The following is an 18494-nucleotide window of genomic DNA, read 5'->3' as shown; positions in this document are numbered from 1 at the left end:
TTGGACGCTTTCATATAAATATTTAGTGTCTTTGTTCAGGATATGAACCCGAGGCATGCAGAGAAGGAGGAGCGCAGGATGTGATGACAGACGGACAAAGCTGAAGGAGAGGAAGTTTAAACGTTTAGTTTGTTTGCAGAAGCTCATCTGCTTTTGAACAGAAACCACGTTTAAGCCAGAGAACAAACAAGATGGAGGACACGTGGGAAACACAGAAGCAGGAGGAGGTGAAGCTGGTTTCCTCGGACAGTGCTTACGGGTCATCTGCCGTGGACACGGACACAGAGGACGGACAGACTCCCACGTCCAACACCTTCCCCTATAATGAAGACCTGACGCACAAGGTGATCCATTCACTACTTCTATGAGTCCTGATTAGAATTTATCAAGGCTGAAATTGTCACAGATGCAGAATTACAGCTGGTCTAGTCTCGAAATTAATGATTTTAGTCATTTTTCAAAATATTTCTAATTTATGGTGAGCCCAGTTGTAAAAAAATGTTAAGTGTGCTCCCACTGCATATAAAGACATACCCACTGACAATTAAAAGCATGTTTCTACAGTCTGTGACAGGACTTGTACTGCTTTAATACTGCAGCTATTTTGATGATTTGATCCCTGTATAAGCTTCCCTTCTCAACCGTTCAATATTTGCAAAATAAGTAGCGCATTACGTGTGAGGCTAGAACAAACTCCTGCTTGCTCAGAAATCACATTTCTGGTTATATTTGTTTAGCAGGGTCGCAGCCTGCCAGACACTACACAGCTCTCAGATCTCTTCAAATCAATTGGATTTTTAAAATACCTAATACACTTTGAAGTACTCTTGGAAAATGTGCTTCAAGAGATGTCTTTGAGAATACACTGTAATATACAAAAACGTATATCCCAAAATCTTGTCAGAAGTGCTCATTGTCAGACAAGAAGGAACTTGGTACACATGAAATGAGATGTGGTCTTATAAACTCTAATGTGAAGGCTGAATGTAAAGTTATCACCATTTAAAGACATCTGCTGAATGGTTGGGAAACATGAAAGTAAAGACACGTCCTCTTTCTGCTCCACACAGCACTGCTCAAGCCTGGCTATAAGTTCTTTGAGATAAATTTACTTTTTTTTTTTAAAGATTTTTTTTGGGCATTTCCGCCTTTAATGGATAGAACAGCTAGACATTATAGGGGAAGAGAGAGGGGGAAGACATGCAGGAAATTGTCACAGGTCGGACTCAAACCGGCATACACCTCTACATATGTGCGCCTGCTCTACCAACTGAGCTAACCTGGCCACATGAATTAACCTTTTTAAAGGAAAAACATCTCGTTAAGGACCTGTGTTCATCCTGAATCTGTGGACAAAATATACATTTGGCAAAGTCATTCAAAAAGTACAAAAAATGATATAAAAGGTGTTATTTAAGTAACCACTGCTGGGCAATGATTTATGTATGATATGATGTTGTCCTTAAGTGTAGATACTTACCAAATTACCATCCACTGGATTCACTGGACACTTGCACATACGAGAGTCTTGGGCTTCCACTCGGCATTTTCATGGTAACATCTCATTATGGGACATCTCTGGGGCTCGCTCTTGATGAACCCAAACAACTCTGAGGAATGTCATGTTTCCATGAAGATGTACAGTATTCAGCATCTCTACCCCTATAGGGCACTTGTCACAGTAACCCCCCCTCCCCCCCCCTCCCCCCCTCCACATACATCCACCTCCATCCTTACTGCATACATACATTCAGTCCCACATGTGTTTCCTGGAGATAAACTGCCCCCTCGCTGCTGCTCTGTTCTCCACATTTACATGCCAGCATTCAAATTTGATGAAGGATGCATGAAATAGTAATATGTTGATTTCACAGTGGCCAGCTAAACACTGCACAAACAGTGATCATGGACACAGCAGCTTGCCTCTGGTCTGCATCATTTGTACTTCAGGGCAAATTTGTGCTTCTCCCACTATGAGAAAAGAAAAACATTTCTCTTAATGCCTGCTATTCAAAAACGAAACAAGCATCCTATATTATTTATATTCTATGTGCTTTGTTTGAAAATGTCCACTGTCTATTTGCTGAATTTCTGAAGCTTTTATCTGTATTTTCAGCATAAAAATGGTTGCTTTCCTCAGCATTTTAGGAGGCTACATCTTCAAAGAGAGCTCTGCAAGCATCCACTTTAAAGCACCAGATAGTCTCGCGTTTTCATCCTGTATATCTGCTCAAACTGGATCAATGTTATGTTTTTAATGGGAGAGCAAAGTCAAACGTGCAGAACTCGTGGGTGTCAGTGATTAAATTGAACGTATTGCGAGCTGCAGAGCGCTGCCTGCTGTAATGCTGCACAGCATGTGTGCTCTTTGAGACTGCTGATAAGAGGCAGGCAGTGGGGCCGGCCTGCTGGAGGAGGAGGAGGAAGAGGAAGAGGAGTAGGGGTTTGATAAATGTCAACAAAAGAGGCATCTGCTGCTGGACACCCCCAGTCGCCTTCAATGACACAATAACCATGGCGACAAGGCCAAATAATGCCTACGTCCAGTGCTGTCAAATCAGCAGATCCCTGGTGGGGTGACGCATCACCCTCGGCCATGAGCACTGAGGGTTATCACACACGTATGTGTGTGTGTGTGTGTGTGTGTGTGTGTGTGTGTGTGTGTGTGTGTGTGTGTGTGTGTGTGTGTGTGTGTGAGAGAGAGAGAGTTTTTTTTTTTTTTTTAACAGTGGTGGAACTCAGTTCCTTGATTTGAGTATAAGAATAAAGCTATATAGAAATACTCCATTACAAGGTACAAGATCTGCATTTAAAATCATATTTAAACTAAGTAAAAGTACAGAAGGACAATCAGCTAAATGTACTTAAAGTATCAAAAGTAAGTGTTCAGCAGAAGAGGACTGTGACTGATATTGCATAGATTGTTAATAGTGATGTCATTGTGGAAGCAACATTTTACTGTTGAGGTGGAGCTAGTTTAAATAACTTTATATACTGTTAGGTATTTTCATTTAGTCCATTGTTTCCCAACCTAGGGGTTCCAAGGGTCACACGTATGTAATATCTTTTTCTTTACCTACCTCTAATTTATGCTTTTTTTGTAAAATGTTGTAGTTGAGTAAAAAGTACAATATTACTCTCTGAAATGTAGTGAAATGGAAGAATAAAGTTGCATAAAATGGAAATAATGAAGGTAAAATTGCACAGTATAGTACTTGAGTTAATGTTACTTTCCACCTGTGGTTAGTGTTCCCTTGTGGGTGCAAGAACAAATGCAGAACATCAGCCTGAGATGTGAGTAGCCATCGCTAATACAGTGACACAATTTCAGGCCCAAACACACACACACACACACACACACACATCCTCCAGTACCTTCCCAGTTCACCGCTGTACATTGCCTTTCCCTCTTGCAGGCATTCAGCCATCACATTGCATTACAAAACACCGAGCTGTGCACTGAGCAACAGGTGAACGTGTACAGTAACCTACACAACATGCCCACACACAGTGTACATGGCCTCAGGTTATATGACAGGAGGCAGCAGTGGAAACATGATGTCGCATCTCTCTGTGACTCTCTGCAGACGATTCTCGTGGGAGACAGCGGAGTGGGCAAGACCTCTCTGCTGGTGCAGTTCGACCAGGGCAACTTCATCGCAGGGTCCTTCACCGCCACTGTCGGCGTTGGTTTCACAGTGAGTCCACACTTCCTGCTCTCTACACACCCTCCGTGGCATGTTTTCTCTCCCTCCTGCTCCCCCCTCCTCCCTGTAATGCTGTTGACTTCACTCGAGTGATGAGAAGGACATGTCGCTGCGATGTGCTGTTTGTACTTAAGTGGTGACGTGACAGTGAAGCAAATCTTATGCATTTCTCTGCTGCAGCATGAATCAGTGCTGTTCTCCAGTGGGGCATGTTGCATCTTCTCACTGCATTAATTACGACCCTTAACACTGTGTGTGTGTGTGTGTGTGTGTGTGTGTGTGTGTGTGTGTGTGTGTGTGTGTGTGTGTGTGTGTGTGTGTGTGTGTGTGTGTGTGTGAGAGAGAGAGAGATGATTAAGCTAGTGTGAAGACAGCACTGCTAATGAAAGGCATGGCAGCAGGCTGTTTTAAACTAGAGTGATTTAATGTTTTGTGACAGGCGAGGTTGGTTTCACTCTGTGCAGGCAAAAAGGAGACCAAACAGGAAAGACGTATGGCTCATTTAATGGATGATTCTTCAGCTGATAACTTTGGCTTTGTGTCATTGCCTTTAGAGCAGCCCTAGAAGGCAGAAATATTTGAGAAAGTATAAAATTGGCTTTGCCATTTCGCATTAGCATAAGATTGTGGTAGTGTATGATTCATGCTTAAAAAAAAACCCTGCAGAAACAAAATAAGTCACTCAGCTGCATATGTGTACTGAATTTAAAGTCAAGGGTAAGACAGACTTTGATCATTTTGTATTTTCATCTTTATTTTTCTTTTCCTTAAATGCAGAGAAGGTAAACATCTTCATTTTTATATAATTTGATTATAAACTTTCACCTTTATTTCAATCTTTTCAGCCTCTTTTCAGATGTACTTCTCTTCACTAATTTCTTATAAACTACCATAAATGATAAGGCAGTGGGTTCCAGACTAACATACAGGAACAATCATAATAATAATAATCATAATTTAATCAACCATTCAATCAGCTCCATTTACAAATGCATGTTTCATGTTCATGTCAGAGGGGGTGAGATGTTGCCTGCAGCTGCCCGTGACACAGAGTGATGAGTTCATATGTTCAGACAAGAGATTGCATGTCAGTTATATAACATAAATCATCTCTGACCATGTGTCATGAGTCCTGTCACCACAGAGAGGAGTGGAGACTTGACTTGAACACTGGGGGGAGACAAACACTGCAGGAAAAGATTAATTATTTTCAGACTTTTGCACTCAGTGAAACCGTTTTAGACATGTAGCCTATAACATGCTAATTAAATGAAGGAATTTTGATTATAGAATCATATGTTCTTGACAAGAAGAGACTTGGATCATTGTTTCTTTGTTTGCCTGCTGTGATGAAAGTTTTTTTTATGAAAACAAATGGGTTGATAAAGAAGCTACAACAAGAAGAAAGGATAAGAACTACTTTATGGTAATATAAGATGGTCTTGTCCGCATTTACATGTTTGGAAAAAGGTTTTTGGACCAGGTTCGTGTGCCATTTTACGCACCAAGAACAGTTTGATCTATCTTGAGTAAATTCACGTCAAGTGCATGTAAACTAATAGACTGTCACATTTGAGCATCTTTCCTCCTCTCTGCTCTCCTCCCGGACCCTCTCAATGACCGAGCACCACCTGTGGCGGATGAGTCCGCCATCAGCGCGCCTGACCCCCGCAGGCTGTTATTGGGGGACAATTTTAGCCTGAAAAGACACTGGTGTTTTCACTCATAAGAAAACACAGAGTTGTTAGAGCTGTCGGCATCCTCACGTGCTCAGATAACCACCTGTCCACGCCAGGATGCAGAGAAAGGTTTCCGCCTGCTAGTCATCACCGCTTTTTTTTTTTTTGACCGGTGGATGCAGACGCCGAAGCGCTGCCTGCCACTGATTGTTTTGCAAGTTTTTGACCTGTCGCATCCAGTGCGATATTAAAGGTGTGATTGTTTTTTTTTTTCTCTCTCCCTCTCTCTCTCTCTCTCTCTCCCCGGAAAGCGCCTTGTGATCATTTTGTGGCCACGCGCAGTAATGCGAGCAAAGGGGCTGGAGGCTGGCGGAGACCGGGACTGAGTGGCGGAGATCTCACAGACACCGCGCGCGTCTTTCTTTGGACACATCTCGGAGATAACTGGGCTTTGGCTTTTCTTTAGCCTGCGCTTTTCTTTTTCCCCCCCTTGACATTGCGATGTCCACAAGAAAGACATCGTTGACGGACAAGCAGGCTAAAAACGGAACATCAAAATATGTGTTGGAGAGATGCGCTTCTGTTAACGAGTATTATGATATTGCCTTCAAGGTGTGTATTTCCGTCTTGTGCGTTGCTTTTTGTTTTTGTTTTTGTTTGTGGTGCTGCTCGTGGAACAGGTGTCTAAATGTACTGTAGGTTTAACACAGAAACACCTGGGTGTCTGCTGCAACAACATGACTGTTGACTCTCCACATCTGGAGAATGAGCTTACTGAGTCAAACACATTTAACTAACAGTTGATTAGCCTGTCCTTATGCATTCTCCTTGTTAAACGGGCAATGATGGCTAGTCATCGATTTGATTTGAAGAAGTCTCTCTGAGCCTTTAAATGTCTCGAGGGTGCTTTGTCCGCCCTTACTGATAGGCAAATATTTGCTGAGGGTGTACTTGTTGCTCCATCCCATTAAATATTTACAAGAGCTGCACAGGCACACCTGTAACTGTCTACTCAAGACCCACCGACAGAAGACAAAGTTAAATTCAAGTTTAATTGCATTGTTATCTATGAACACTGTATGTGCATGCAGCTATGACTCAATGTGTGAATAACTGCTGGATGGATTGCATAATTACACATCCTGTTGTTGTTATGCTGATTAGTTTTGAATGCACAATAATGAGAGATTAAATTAGAGATTTTGTTCAAACATCTTGAGTCCTCTCTGGAGTGTCAGCTCAGACATACAGTGGATCACAACACTATCTTTAGTTGTATTTGCCATATTATAACATTAAAGTGCTCATATTATGCTCATTTACAGGTTCATAATTGTTTTGAGAGGTTGTACCAGAATAGGTTTATGTGGTTTAATTTTCAGAAAACACCATGTATTTGTTGTACTGCACATTGCTGCAGCTCCTCTTTTCACCCTGTGTTGAGCTCTCTGTTTTAGCTACAGAGTGAGACATCACACTTCTGTTCCATCTTTGTTGGGAGCCGCACATGCGCAGTAGGTACTGCTAGCTAGTCAGTTGCAGAGTATGAGGGAGTGCCATGCTAGCAGCTAGGCGAGCATTATAACCAAGGGGGTAAGCCAGCGTCCACAAACCGTACCTCCTATAGAGCCATTTTTTTTTGCTATCAAGCCATCACCCACCGTTAGCATTCCATTGACTCCCATTCATTTTGGCGCCACTTTGACAGCCAATAATTATTATTATTACCTTGTACCTCACGTTATGGCTCCATAGCAGAGGTTTTTGTAAAAATAGGCTAACGATTGTGTCATAACCACGCGACTTACTGTCGCATAGTAGAGGAATTACCGTATAGTACAGGAGAAGCTCGCAGGCAGTTTCGACTTGCATTAGCTGTTTTGCTTTAATTACTAATGTTAACTAGCATTTTAGTTAGCAATAATTAGCCTGTGCCCATGTTATCTCCTCACATATACCTACGCTCTCCGTCTCTGCAAGATTGGGATTGATTGGAGATTTCTCCTGGCACAGCTACCAGAAGACTTCCAACTTTCAGACAGGTTGCTCACGACACATTTACGCCGTCAAGCTCAGTTGGAGGCTGAGCAGTAACGCTCAGCCATCACCAGAAAAGTTCTTCTAATAGACTTCACTGGTCTCCGTGGAAATCTACAGCGTCGCTTTGTCCATTAATTGTAATTATAAAACTGTCTATTATTATAACGTGTGTTACAAAGTGACGCACGTTTGTCTCTGAAGTAAAGGCTGGACTACAATAGAGCTGTTTGGAGCAGTTTGTGAACAGTGTTGTCTGTTGGTGATGGTAAGTCCCTTTGAGGTGGACTTTAGACTTTTTCACTCTGTAAACCTATAACGTGCACAAAAAGATATATAATGCAATAAAGGAAAGGGGAACAGCCAAAAAGCATAATATGAGCACTTAAATCTTACCAAAATAAGACATTGCACAACATCTGACTCAAACATCATGATCCCATTTGTGAAATATTTTTCCTCATTCAGTTGCAAAATCATTTATGCAACACGTCCCTCCTGTTTAAGTTCCTCTTCAGGGGAGACTGTAATTCTTCACGTACAAGCTGTCAGTCATGTTTTTGGTTTTTTTTTATTGCCAGCTGTAACCTGTTGTCCTTCTTCTCTGGTGGTGGGTTTGCTCTAGGTGATGCTGCTGGGTGACTCGTCCGTGGGGAAGACGTGTGCCTTGGTGCGCTTTAAAGATGGGGCATTTCTGGGAGGCAACTTTATATCCACCGTTGGAATAGACTTTAGGGTGAGAGAGAAGCTATCAAACAGTCTCGCAAAATGACTCATTATACTGTTTGTTATTTCTATGTTTGTGTTATAGCCTATTCTCGTTACTATTATGAGGGAACATTTAGCATCTGAAAAAAACAACCTAATGATAATTACAAAGCAACAAGGGATCCACTTGTTTAAGTGACTGCGGCACAATTATCACCTTATTTCAGCGCAGAACACTTTGTCATTCTGCGATGATAGCACCAAATGTACAAATCCTCCCACCAATCAGTCAAGTTCGCAGACCACTTGTACTGTAAGGCTCTGTGGATGGCTTCATAAATGCCTTGGCAGATGCCTGCCCACGTCTCTGTCTCCTGGAAAGATTGGCTGCAGCTCAACACGGTCCTGGAGGAGTCACACTGCTGACAGACGAGCTCCTACCCAGTCACATATACCTCATGCACACACACACACACACACACACACACACACACACACACAGACACACAGACCCACGCAGTGACTCTTGCTGAATTCAGAACTCAGATTTCTACTGTAAATCTTCCTCTGCAGGGGTGAACTTGAAAATATGCTGTTTGGAGTGAGTGTTTTGACCTGCTGTTTCCCTCCAATGAAGGCAAAACACTTACACTAATTGCAGTCAAGTAGATCCGGCTTGAGGAGGAAATTGTGTTGCATTAGTGATGTATCGTCTTCTTTGGATGGTGGTGTAGACAAAAGAGAGCGAAATGGATGTCTGACAGCTATATGGACGTTGTCTATTCAGAAGCATGGATTTCATCTTGCCACGACTCAAGCAAAAGCAACAAAGACCGCAGCCAATACCCATTCATAAAATGCATTAAAAACGGAACTGACACTGGTTTACACTTAAATTCATTGGGAAAAAAACATGATGGATTTACTGTCACAGTATTCATTCAGAAGAATTAATGTAATGTAAGCAATTTCCGTTTTCTCACTTATGTTTATGAAAAGGGGCAAAGCTGCTTAGAAACCGAGTCAACTGAGAGGAGCAGTTGAGTCAATATGCTGAGGTTGTCTTTTGTGCATGGATAGGCAGGCAGGCAGGCTGTTGTGGCAGCTTGTAACATGGCCGGTCTATTTTCGGCATGCTTCCTTGTAGCAGTTACTCAGCATGCAGGCTCCTCTCACGTCATAATTGAGGGTAAAAATGGAAACCCATGGCAACTAATGCAGGGGTTGAACCATATCCATTTTGAGAGGATTCAGAAGGTGGCAGATTTAGCTTTGCACACATTGCAGAGGTTTCCTTTGTTACTGTGTAACTCTGTCGGTATTTATTTCGGGTGCATTTCCGTTGCGTTCACAGGAAAGGCCGGGGCTGTTTGTGATGACCTGTCACTGATATGAAGTGATTGAGGAAGCTGCAGAACATTTGCTGTGACTAGCAAATGTTCTGCAGCACTTCCTCAATCTCCCTTTGGTGGTTTTTGCTGTGCAGAGTTGAAATGTGGTTGTGACCCGGCCTGTTGCTGTTGCAGGTCATGGTAACAAAAATAACCCCCAGCCCCCATGAAACAGACCATGGGAGAACCTGTGTTTCTGTTGTTGCATGTTGGAGCATGCATGTTAAAATCCTGCATGTTACCTCAACCTTTATTTGTACTTCACTCCTAATTCAACACTTTCAGTCACTACATTTAGCTTGTTTTTTAGCAGTGTCCCTAAACTATTTTAAGCCAATCTTTTCTCTACAGGAAATCAGAGGGCACCCCTACGGTGCTGCAGGAAATAACGGGGGAGTCAGTTGTTATGCTGCCAGTCGTCGTTCTCGCTGTTGTGTAATTAAGTCTAATCCCAGGACCTTGTTGTTGTGTGGGTGTTGCAAATTACTTTCTCTGCCAGCATTCAAAGCCACTTTTAGTTGATCGTGTTTCTTTTACCACATGCTGAGTCTCTTAAGCTTTTTTTAGTCTGCCGTGATGTTCCTCATTCATTTCTGTGGAGTTTTTCACAGCACTCCAGTCTTTAAAGCATATGTTGGATTGTCAGACTCTCACAGCTCTTCTCGTTTCTGCAGAATAAAGTGGTGGATGTCGACAACCTGAAAGTCAAACTCCAGGTGAGAACATGGGCCTTTTCTGACTTGACAGTCATTGTTTGCCGTGCCAATCCAGTCAAAGTCTCTGATATTGTAGTAATATGAGCAACTCTGCAGGGTTACGTGCCAGCAGCAAACTGTTAATCTAAGGCACATACCCGTCTATCATCATAACCTGTTCATTCCACACTGAGTGGGAGGTGCCAAATTTAGATTCCTTTGCTAGCTTGAGTAAATCCTTATATTTTTTATGTTCTTGCACGGGCCTTAAACGTAATACAATCCTGTTCCTAATTCCAAAATAGACTTTACCACCACGAGTCTACACTATAGAATGGAAATACGTGAAAGCTAAAGTTGAGGGAAAAGGCTTTCAAATTTTTAGGCTGACTGGATAAACAGTGTAACAGATTAATAGGATGTAATACTGTCATTTCATGTTTATTTGAACCAATGATTACATAGATACGACCTAAAAACTGCACTCTACTAATATGAGGAAAACACAGTAACAGCAAACACAGTGTGTTCTCTCAGCTTTCCAACTACTATTTAATAATTACCTTTATTAATGTAATTGAATACATGTAAATATGTGATTTAAAGAAGCTTAACCTTCAAATCAAGACTCCACTAGAGTCAATAGCCCGATGGCAGTTATTGCTACTTTACTAAGCTAGGCTAGTTAGCCTGCCTTTTAGCCTGTTTTCATTCTCTATGACCAGCTTTACCTTATTTAGGCCCATGTCTATATGAATAACTAAACTAGCAAGGTGTAAGTTTCACCCTGTAATTGAAATTGATGTATTTCAATTATAGGAAACAGCTACAGGACCAAAAGTAAATGTAGCTTTAACAGCCAGCGGTTTCACGGTTTGGTTTGTTTTTTGGCTGTTTTCTGCAGTTGTTTTTTTTTTGTTACAGATAAATGGCATAGACAAACAACATCAAATCAAAATCCGGTTTTAAAGGTCACATGATATGGTGCTCTTTGGATGCTTTTATATAGACCTTAGTGGTCCCCTAATACTGTATCTGAAGTCTCTTTTATATAGACCTTAGTGGTCCCCTAATACTGTATCTGAAGTCTCTTTTATATAGACCTTAGTGGTCCCCTAATACTGTATCTGAAGTCTCTTTTATATAGACCTTAGTGATGCCCTAATACTGTATCTGAAGTCTCTTTCCCGAAATTCAGCCTTGGTGCAGAATTACAGCCACTAGAGCCAGTCCCACAATGAGCTTTCCTTAGTATGTGCCATTTCTGTGTCTGTAGCTATTGAGGAGGAGAGGGGGGGGGGCAAGGTGGAGGGTGGGGGTGTGGCCTTGACCAACTGCCACTTTGCTCATTTGAAAGCCATGATGTCTCTCTCTTTCTCATGGGTGGGCCAAATTCTCTGGGTGGGAAAGCAGAGAAAGGGGAGGTAACCTTGCTCCTTATAACCTCATAAGGAGAAGATTCCAGATCGGCCCATCTGAGCTTTCATTTTCTCAAAGGCAGAGCAGGATACCCAGGGCTCGCTTTACACCTATCGCCATTTCTAGCCACTGGGGGACCATAGGGGGAACGCATATTGATGTTAAAAAACCTCATAAAGTGACATTTTCATGCCATGGGACCTTAAAGAATTTTTTTTGTAAATATATAGACATTTGGCTTGTAGACAGTATAATGGTATGTTTCTGCATTAGTTGTTGCCTGATTGCTGCAAAGATGTTCAGGTCCGTGCTATGCAAAGCTAGGCTACTTATCCCACCTTCTAGCGTGTACCAAGTAATTATAATTACCAATATGTTAGTTTGACATAATTGATGTATTTCATTTACAGGAAACAACTAGGTACAAAAGTCAATTTAGCTTCAGCAGCTAGCTGGGGCCATCTATCTATCTGACCAGCTGGAACTAGCAAAATGTGGCTCTCTTGCTTTGACTGTTGGTTAGGATTTTTTTTAAAGCTATTTTCTAGATTTTTTTTTTTTATTCTGTGTCAAAAACAAGTCAGATTCTGGTCTTATATTCTTGTAGTATAAGTATAGTTTCTGCATTTTGGCTTTGTATGGCGGTATAATGGTAGGCCCTATTCTTTTGCTTTAGCCGTTGGCGGATTGTTCAGGAGGTTCAGTTTTCCGTTTTCCCACGTTAGCTGCTGTGTAATTATGTGGTTTGTTACGCAGATCTGGGATACAGCTGGCCAAGAGAGATTCCGAAGCGTAACGCACGCCTACTACAGAGATGCCCAGGGTGACTTTTGCCTTTTTATATTTTCACTTCCTTGTGCCATGTGTGTGTGTTAGTGTGTGGGAACGGGTGGTGTAAGGGTGCAAGCTGGCTGAGATGTGTACTTTTTAAGTGTGCATAGAAAGTGTGTGTAGGTGTTGATGTGTTTTGCCTAAGACATTGTGCAATAACAATAAAGGTTTTCTGTTTTCTTTCACAGCGTTACTTTTGCTTTATGATATCACCAGCAAGCTGTCGTTTGACAATATCAGGGTAAGCTTGTATCAATTTACTTTCCCTTTCCTCGTTCTCTCTCTTTCTTTCTCTCTCCCTCTCTCTCTCTCCTCTCTTTCTTCTCTCTTCGTTTTCACCCCCTAAACCCTCTCAAGCTGAACACTCTTTCTGTTTACATGCAAAGTACTGTGAGGACCTCCAACATTTTCTCAAAGCCCTCTTTGGAAATGACATGATGTTATCGTTTGCTTCGCTACACAGTTTCCAATTTCAGGAATGACAAATAATAAACGTGTTCAAGGATAAGAGTGTCTGAGTCTCACCATGATTAATTGGAGGATGGTAATAATACACAGCTCAGGAGGAGAGTGAAAATGCAGATTTTAAGTGGTGGTATTTGTTTTGTTTATAGACCAATCTTTCTTTCTCCCCCCCCCCCCCTCCTGTAACCTTCTTTCTTTTATACTTTCAAAGGCTTGGCTGACTGAAATACACGAGTATGCCCAGAAGGATGTGGTCATCATGTTGCTCGGCAACAAGGTGAGCAAAGCTTCCTTTTTTTGCGTTACATAAAGATCAGGAGGATAACTAGTTTTACAATTTTAACACATTCTTATCATATTCAAACAGTGAATTCTTAAAAGCCAGAGGAAATGTCTCCGCTGTGCAGCACATGCATAAAAGGCAAACTCTCACACGCTTATTTTAGCATTTGCGAGCGATTTGCGGTCTTAATTCTGTCTTCATTGATTTATGTTTTTGTCTGTGAGAAGAATTTCCCTGCAGCCCATTTACAGAATCCACATCAAAACATTCATTTATCACCCTTGACGTGATGTAATTTGATCATTGTGACTGGGAAGAATACATGAATGAATCAATTAAACCATTTCCTCCACAATGCTGCTGGTGATGAAAAGAGAGGATTTCATAGTCGTAGTCATTGCTGATATACACTATTTCTAAGCTCCCTCTGGTGGCTCAGACAGGACTCGCCCTTCTGCAGGGTCAGAGATGTCACATAGCAGCAGCTCAGATCATTTGCTGTGAGAGCAGCAGGACTGCCGGCATCAGTCTGTGGGAGCGCTCTGCTCTTCTGCCAGAGGTGGAGTTTCTGACATCTCATCAGTCTAAAGGAGCTCTGGCTCAGCAGCTGGCGGCAGATAAGAGGACGTGTGGGTTGACACGATGGTGCATCACTGTAGCTAATGGCATGGTGAATCTGTGACCCCTCATCTCCGCTGTTATGCATTGTTTTCTCTTCCCGCTGCGGTCTTTGCAGGCAGACATGGTTGCAGATAGGGTGGTGAAGAAGGAGGATGGAGAGAAGCTGGCGAAGGTAATGTATGATGGCTCCATGTGGTCATATTCTCAACAACAGACACTGACTCCCCATCACCCGTCTAATGTTTTTTTTTTATCGTAGGAGTATGGTGTACCATTTATGGAGACCAGTGCGAAGACAGGAGTCAATGTGGAGCTGGCCTTTCTTGCTATAGCAAAGTAAGTCCTGAAGCAGCACTGATAAATATTTTGATATAAGCAGTGGATGTAATGACTAAGTGTAATGTAAAAGGTGTAGCTCAGAGAATCACCACCTGATTCTGCAGTTCTCCTCAGCTCTACAGAGCGTTTCTTTTAGCTCTTAGTTTTGGCTTCCCGGCCCAAATTGTTACTGTTTTGGTTCACTCAGCGAAAGCTATTATCACTGTAGAAGCTCTAAAAACCCACTGTACACTCCCTGCCCAACATGGCATACAGTTAGCAACTAGCTGCTGAACATAGTGGAGCATTTAGCAGCTAAATAGCCCGATGATTCACTCAGGAGTTGGTAAAACAACACTAAAAGAGAGTGAATATTGGCCAGAAACACGGTTCCAAATGAACGATGATGTAGCTTTTGCATCTGCTGGATATAATATTATAATTTGATATTATAATATTCATATTTTGTACGTTTATAGCTTGTTGCACCGCACTCAAGTGAAAAATAAAATAATGAATGCAGGTTTAAGAGGTTTATGATCAGATGCTAATTTTGCCTATATGCCTTATATTTCTAACTCTATTTTGCCTATTTGCTTAATGATGCACAATAGAATGTTTCCAACTTTGTGGCAACAGCTCGGGGAAGACCCTCTTCTGTGTGTTGTTGTGTGCTGTGTGTGCACAACAGGAGAGAAATCCCTGAAGAATCAAATACAGGTGTTTTTAGTGTCAGAGACATGATTGGTTAATCGGTCGTGTGTTTTTTTTTTCTAAAGAGGCCTTGTGGCAGTTTTTGTTCATGTTTCCATTACAAGATGCTGGAAAGAAGCGACAGGTGGAAAGTCTGTAGAGTAGGCCTTTCTCTACGCCCCACCACCCACCTAAATGAGAGAAACAAAACAAATACACTCAGGGATCATATAAAGAAGTCATTTGCACTTTTCTAATTTCCAGAGTCATTTACAAGTCAAGTGATCCCCAAAACAAATATTTTACACTTCAAAGGCTACATCTTCTTTTAAACAGTCCTTTGCAGTGATGAAACCAATTGTGCAAAAAAAAAACACTGTGCTCTGCTTGTAGAAGAAAGGCCAAAATGAAATTTTATATATATGTTTCTATAGTTTCACATATAGTCATAATCACATATGATTCCTGCTAATAATATAAAAAAAAACTAATATATTCTAATGGTTCTTAGCTAATTCCTTGCCTGTTCCTGTTGAATCATTATAATGGGATTTTGCATGTTTGTGGCTCCCCGTGGATCTCTGTGTAATTTCTGCCTTTGACTGACTTCCTTGTGCAAACACCCTTCTTATTGAAAGGCAGGAAATGTGAAAATGATTGTCATTTAGTCTAAAAATGAGTGGTTGTGCAGCATGTTCCCAGAGCTGTGGAAGAAAGTAATGTGTGTGATTTTCTATCTTCGTGTGTATTTTAAGTGAATGTTAGATTAAATGAGTCATGCCAGAGGCATTTTGATTAAATCTCAGTAGCCTACAGATAGTTGTTTCTCTCCCTCGCTCTTTTTTATTTCTCTTCCTTTCTCATTTTCTTGATTTGCTCGCCCTGTCTGTGCTCCATCCCACACATCCACCCCCTCTGTTTCTAACTTCCTGTGTCTCTCTCTCCATCAGGGAGCTGAAGCACAGAGCGACACAGCAGCAGAATGAGCCCAAGTTCCAGATACACGACTACATCGAGTCTCAGAAGCACAAATCTAGCTGCTGTGGACTCATGTAACTGATCCTGATCACCAGGCAGAAAGAGACACAGAGAGAGAGAGAGAGAGAGAGAGAGAGAGAGGCAGGGAGGGTGTTGGAACGAGATATATAAAAAAAAGTCAGCTCTCTTACGAAAAAGCCAATCCCAGCACCAAACCTGAGAAGCGGACAACCTCGCCTTCTCCACTGAGCTTTTAGCTTGAATGGAAAGTTAATCTGGATTGGCCGAAATCCCTTATTTAAAATGTGAATTTAAATCTATTTTATGTCATGTGTAGAAGTGTTTGTGGTCTTTGTGGTAACAGTTGTATTAAACTACAAGTCAGGAGTTGCAATCTGAAATGCTATATCCATCTGCAGGGACAAACATATATATTTATCTTTCTATTCTGCATAGGTGGAAACTCAAAATGTGTCAGTTTGGATGAAAAATATGGCACCCAAGTGATCCAAAGAGTATTATTTGGGCAGAGGAGATGTTCGCGCTCCACATGGGCAGACACATTGCACTGAAAGGGTAACAACACCCTCAAATTCTGCTTGAACTTGGAGTGTCAGTACAAAATATCTATCAGTTTTCCATGGGCCCATGTGATGTGTTTACTGCCACTGAGGAGAAATAAATCTGGCTCATGTACAGCGTTACTTGGCACTTGCTAATGCTAATGCTAGCAGGGGTCAACAAGCATAATACACGGAGTCTTGTCTATTTTGTCACAGTTAAAGAGGAGCCAGAGAATACGGAAACAAAATACCTGTATAAACATCATATGCCAACAAGAGTTTTTGTTATTTATGTGTACTGCACATAGTTCAGAACCCAGCTTGACTTCATGTGTGTAATGAAACTGTTTTCGGAGGGTGTTAGACTGAGCTTCAGTAACGTAACCTTGTCCACAGTGAGCTTAATTACTTGGGCTCTGTTTGGTCCTGCGGCAGAAACTGAAGTTCAGCCCTATTCTTAAAACTGTCGCCTTTTTTTTTATCTTGCAGTTTACAGGCCCGACTTTTGATAAATGGCAGTTTTATATGAACAATCAATACGATTGTTGATGTCGATATAGCATTTTGCCCTGCAGCTCTTAGTTTGTTTCTATTCCTGTTACCAGGCTGTGAACTGAATCTCTTTAGCCTTTTCTTTGATAATTCAGTGCGTTTGAGAAGTGGACTTCAGTGTCACAGTCAGATTGTAGCTAAAATGATTCCATCTGTTCACATCTGTACTGCTGTTAGATAGAATAAAGCCAACTTTTTAAGGGCACTCGCCCACTGTGTGTCTGTCTGTTCTACATTCAATTCAGGGCCACTGAAACTTCATTCAAAGTACTGTACATGTAATAGTGCTAGAGGATCATCCCAATGTTGCATCAGGCTTCATACAAAATGATAATTATCATTATTTTCACATCTTTGGTTCGAGATTCCTAAGCATGCTATTTGCCTTTTACCATTCACACACACAGAGGGCACTCCCAAACATTGTTGTGTCTCCTTTAACGATGGATGTTGCTGTACCGAAGCTGTAATTGCTCACGCATCGTGTAACTCGTTTCTTTGTACAATATTCATTATGCTCGATGTCACATTTGTCCCTCTTCTGAGGCGTCACGGTGGGAGTGTCACAAAGTGCCATGAAAAAGTGCTTTGTTATCATGTTGTATAAAAAAAAAGTATATTTTGTAATGTATGTGGTGTTGTTTTATTGAAGTCAGTCTCGTGTGTGTGTGTGCGTGTGTGTAAGGAGTGGGAGTTACAGGATGTGCTGAGGTTAATGAGCCACTGTGTGGCAGCAGTTACTCTGTTTATTTAGTACGTTGCACTATAAGAAGTGTTTTATCAATTAGACAGGCTCAGCACATGTTGATTCTGATTTTTAAAGTTTATGTTATGCCATTATAAGATAAGATTAGCTTTTATTGTCTCCCTTAGGAGAAATTTGTTGAATTTTGTAGAGGTACACTGTTCTAAAAGGATGCTCAACACCTGGATGATGATGTTTTTGTTAATACTGTGGTTGCATTAATGTGTTAGGTGAACTTAGTGGACATTATATACATGGAGCACATTCGCAATTAACTGTACTGTGCTGTACACCTGCATGCAGCTCGCCTCCTCTCCCACTCACATCTGTGAGTCACACTGCAGACACCTTAGGAAGCCTTTGTATCCTTTACTGTGAAAACAATTTCATTTTTTGGATGACTTTCCATTAAATAAACAGCTACCCTTAAACATGCTGCAGTTATCAGTGCTGATGTTGCGGTAGCTTTAAATTCCCAGGTTGGAGAGTGTTGAGAGATCCTGTCTCTGTCCTCTTATCAGGTCTGGAAGCATTCTCAGCTGAAAAGTCTAATCCTCCCTGAGGCTTTATTTCCACAGCTTCCCGCCGGGCTCATATTTATACAAGCTTTCACTCATATCTCTGAACGTTCAGAGGGGTTCTGGCTTGACTGGCTTCAAAACACTGTGGAGTTTTAAAATGATGCTGATCATTAGAATTAAACTCTTAATAGGGTTCTCAAAATGCCTAATTTGTGCATATCAATCATTACAATTACATTTACATTACAACCTATCTGAAGACATATCAGAAGGCCATACGTCTTAACA

General features: G+C 41.5%; 1 protein-coding gene across 3 annotated transcripts; it reads left to right on the top strand.

Moving 5' to 3' along the window:
- Positions 1-59: 59 nt before the first annotated feature.
- LOC116065540 (ras-related protein Rab-37-like) lies at positions 60-17571 on the top strand. Of its 3 annotated transcripts, none has more exons than XM_035996406.1 (9): positions 60-344; positions 3588-3698; positions 10197-10238; positions 12393-12459; positions 12656-12708; positions 13144-13209; positions 13952-14008; positions 14096-14172; positions 15798-17571. In XM_035996406.1, the coding sequence occupies exons 1-9, from the start codon at positions 192-194 to the stop codon at positions 15901-15903; spliced, it is 732 nt and encodes a 243-aa protein (XP_035852299.1). In that variant the 5' UTR covers positions 60-191; the 3' UTR covers positions 15904-17571. The 3 variants fall into 3 exon arrangements, with proteins under 3 accessions (XP_035852299.1, XP_031176946.1, XP_031176945.1); XM_031321085.2 differs by lacking the exons at positions 60-344; positions 3588-3698 and adding exons at positions 5407-5998; positions 8049-8159; XM_031321086.2 differs by lacking the exons at positions 60-344; positions 3588-3698 and adding an exon at positions 5398-5998.
- The last annotated feature ends 923 nt before the right edge of the window (positions 17572-18494 follow it).

The sequence above is a fragment of the Sander lucioperca genome, chromosome 21 (genome assembly GCF_008315115.2).
Source record: "Sander lucioperca isolate FBNREF2018 chromosome 21, SLUC_FBN_1.2, whole genome shotgun sequence".
Lineage (NCBI taxonomy): Eukaryota > Metazoa > Chordata > Actinopteri > Perciformes > Percidae > Sander > Sander lucioperca.
Note: the sequence above shows the minus strand (reverse complement) of the source record. Positions and strands in the feature narration are given on the sequence as shown.

Excerpts from the sequence above, each read along its gene's own strand:
- LOC116065540 (XM_035996406.1), top strand. The coding sequence starts at position 192 with ATGGAGGACACGTGGGAAACACAGAAGCAGGAGGAGGTGAAGCTGGTT. Across the intron at positions 3,699-10,196 it reads CTGTCGGCGTTGGTTTCACA|AATAAAGTGGTGGATGTCGA; the intron begins GTGAGTCCACAC and ends TCGTTTCTGCAG. Across the intron at positions 14,009-14,095 it reads ATGGAGAGAAGCTGGCGAAG|GAGTATGGTGTACCATTTAT; the intron begins GTAATGTATGAT and ends TTTTTATCGTAG.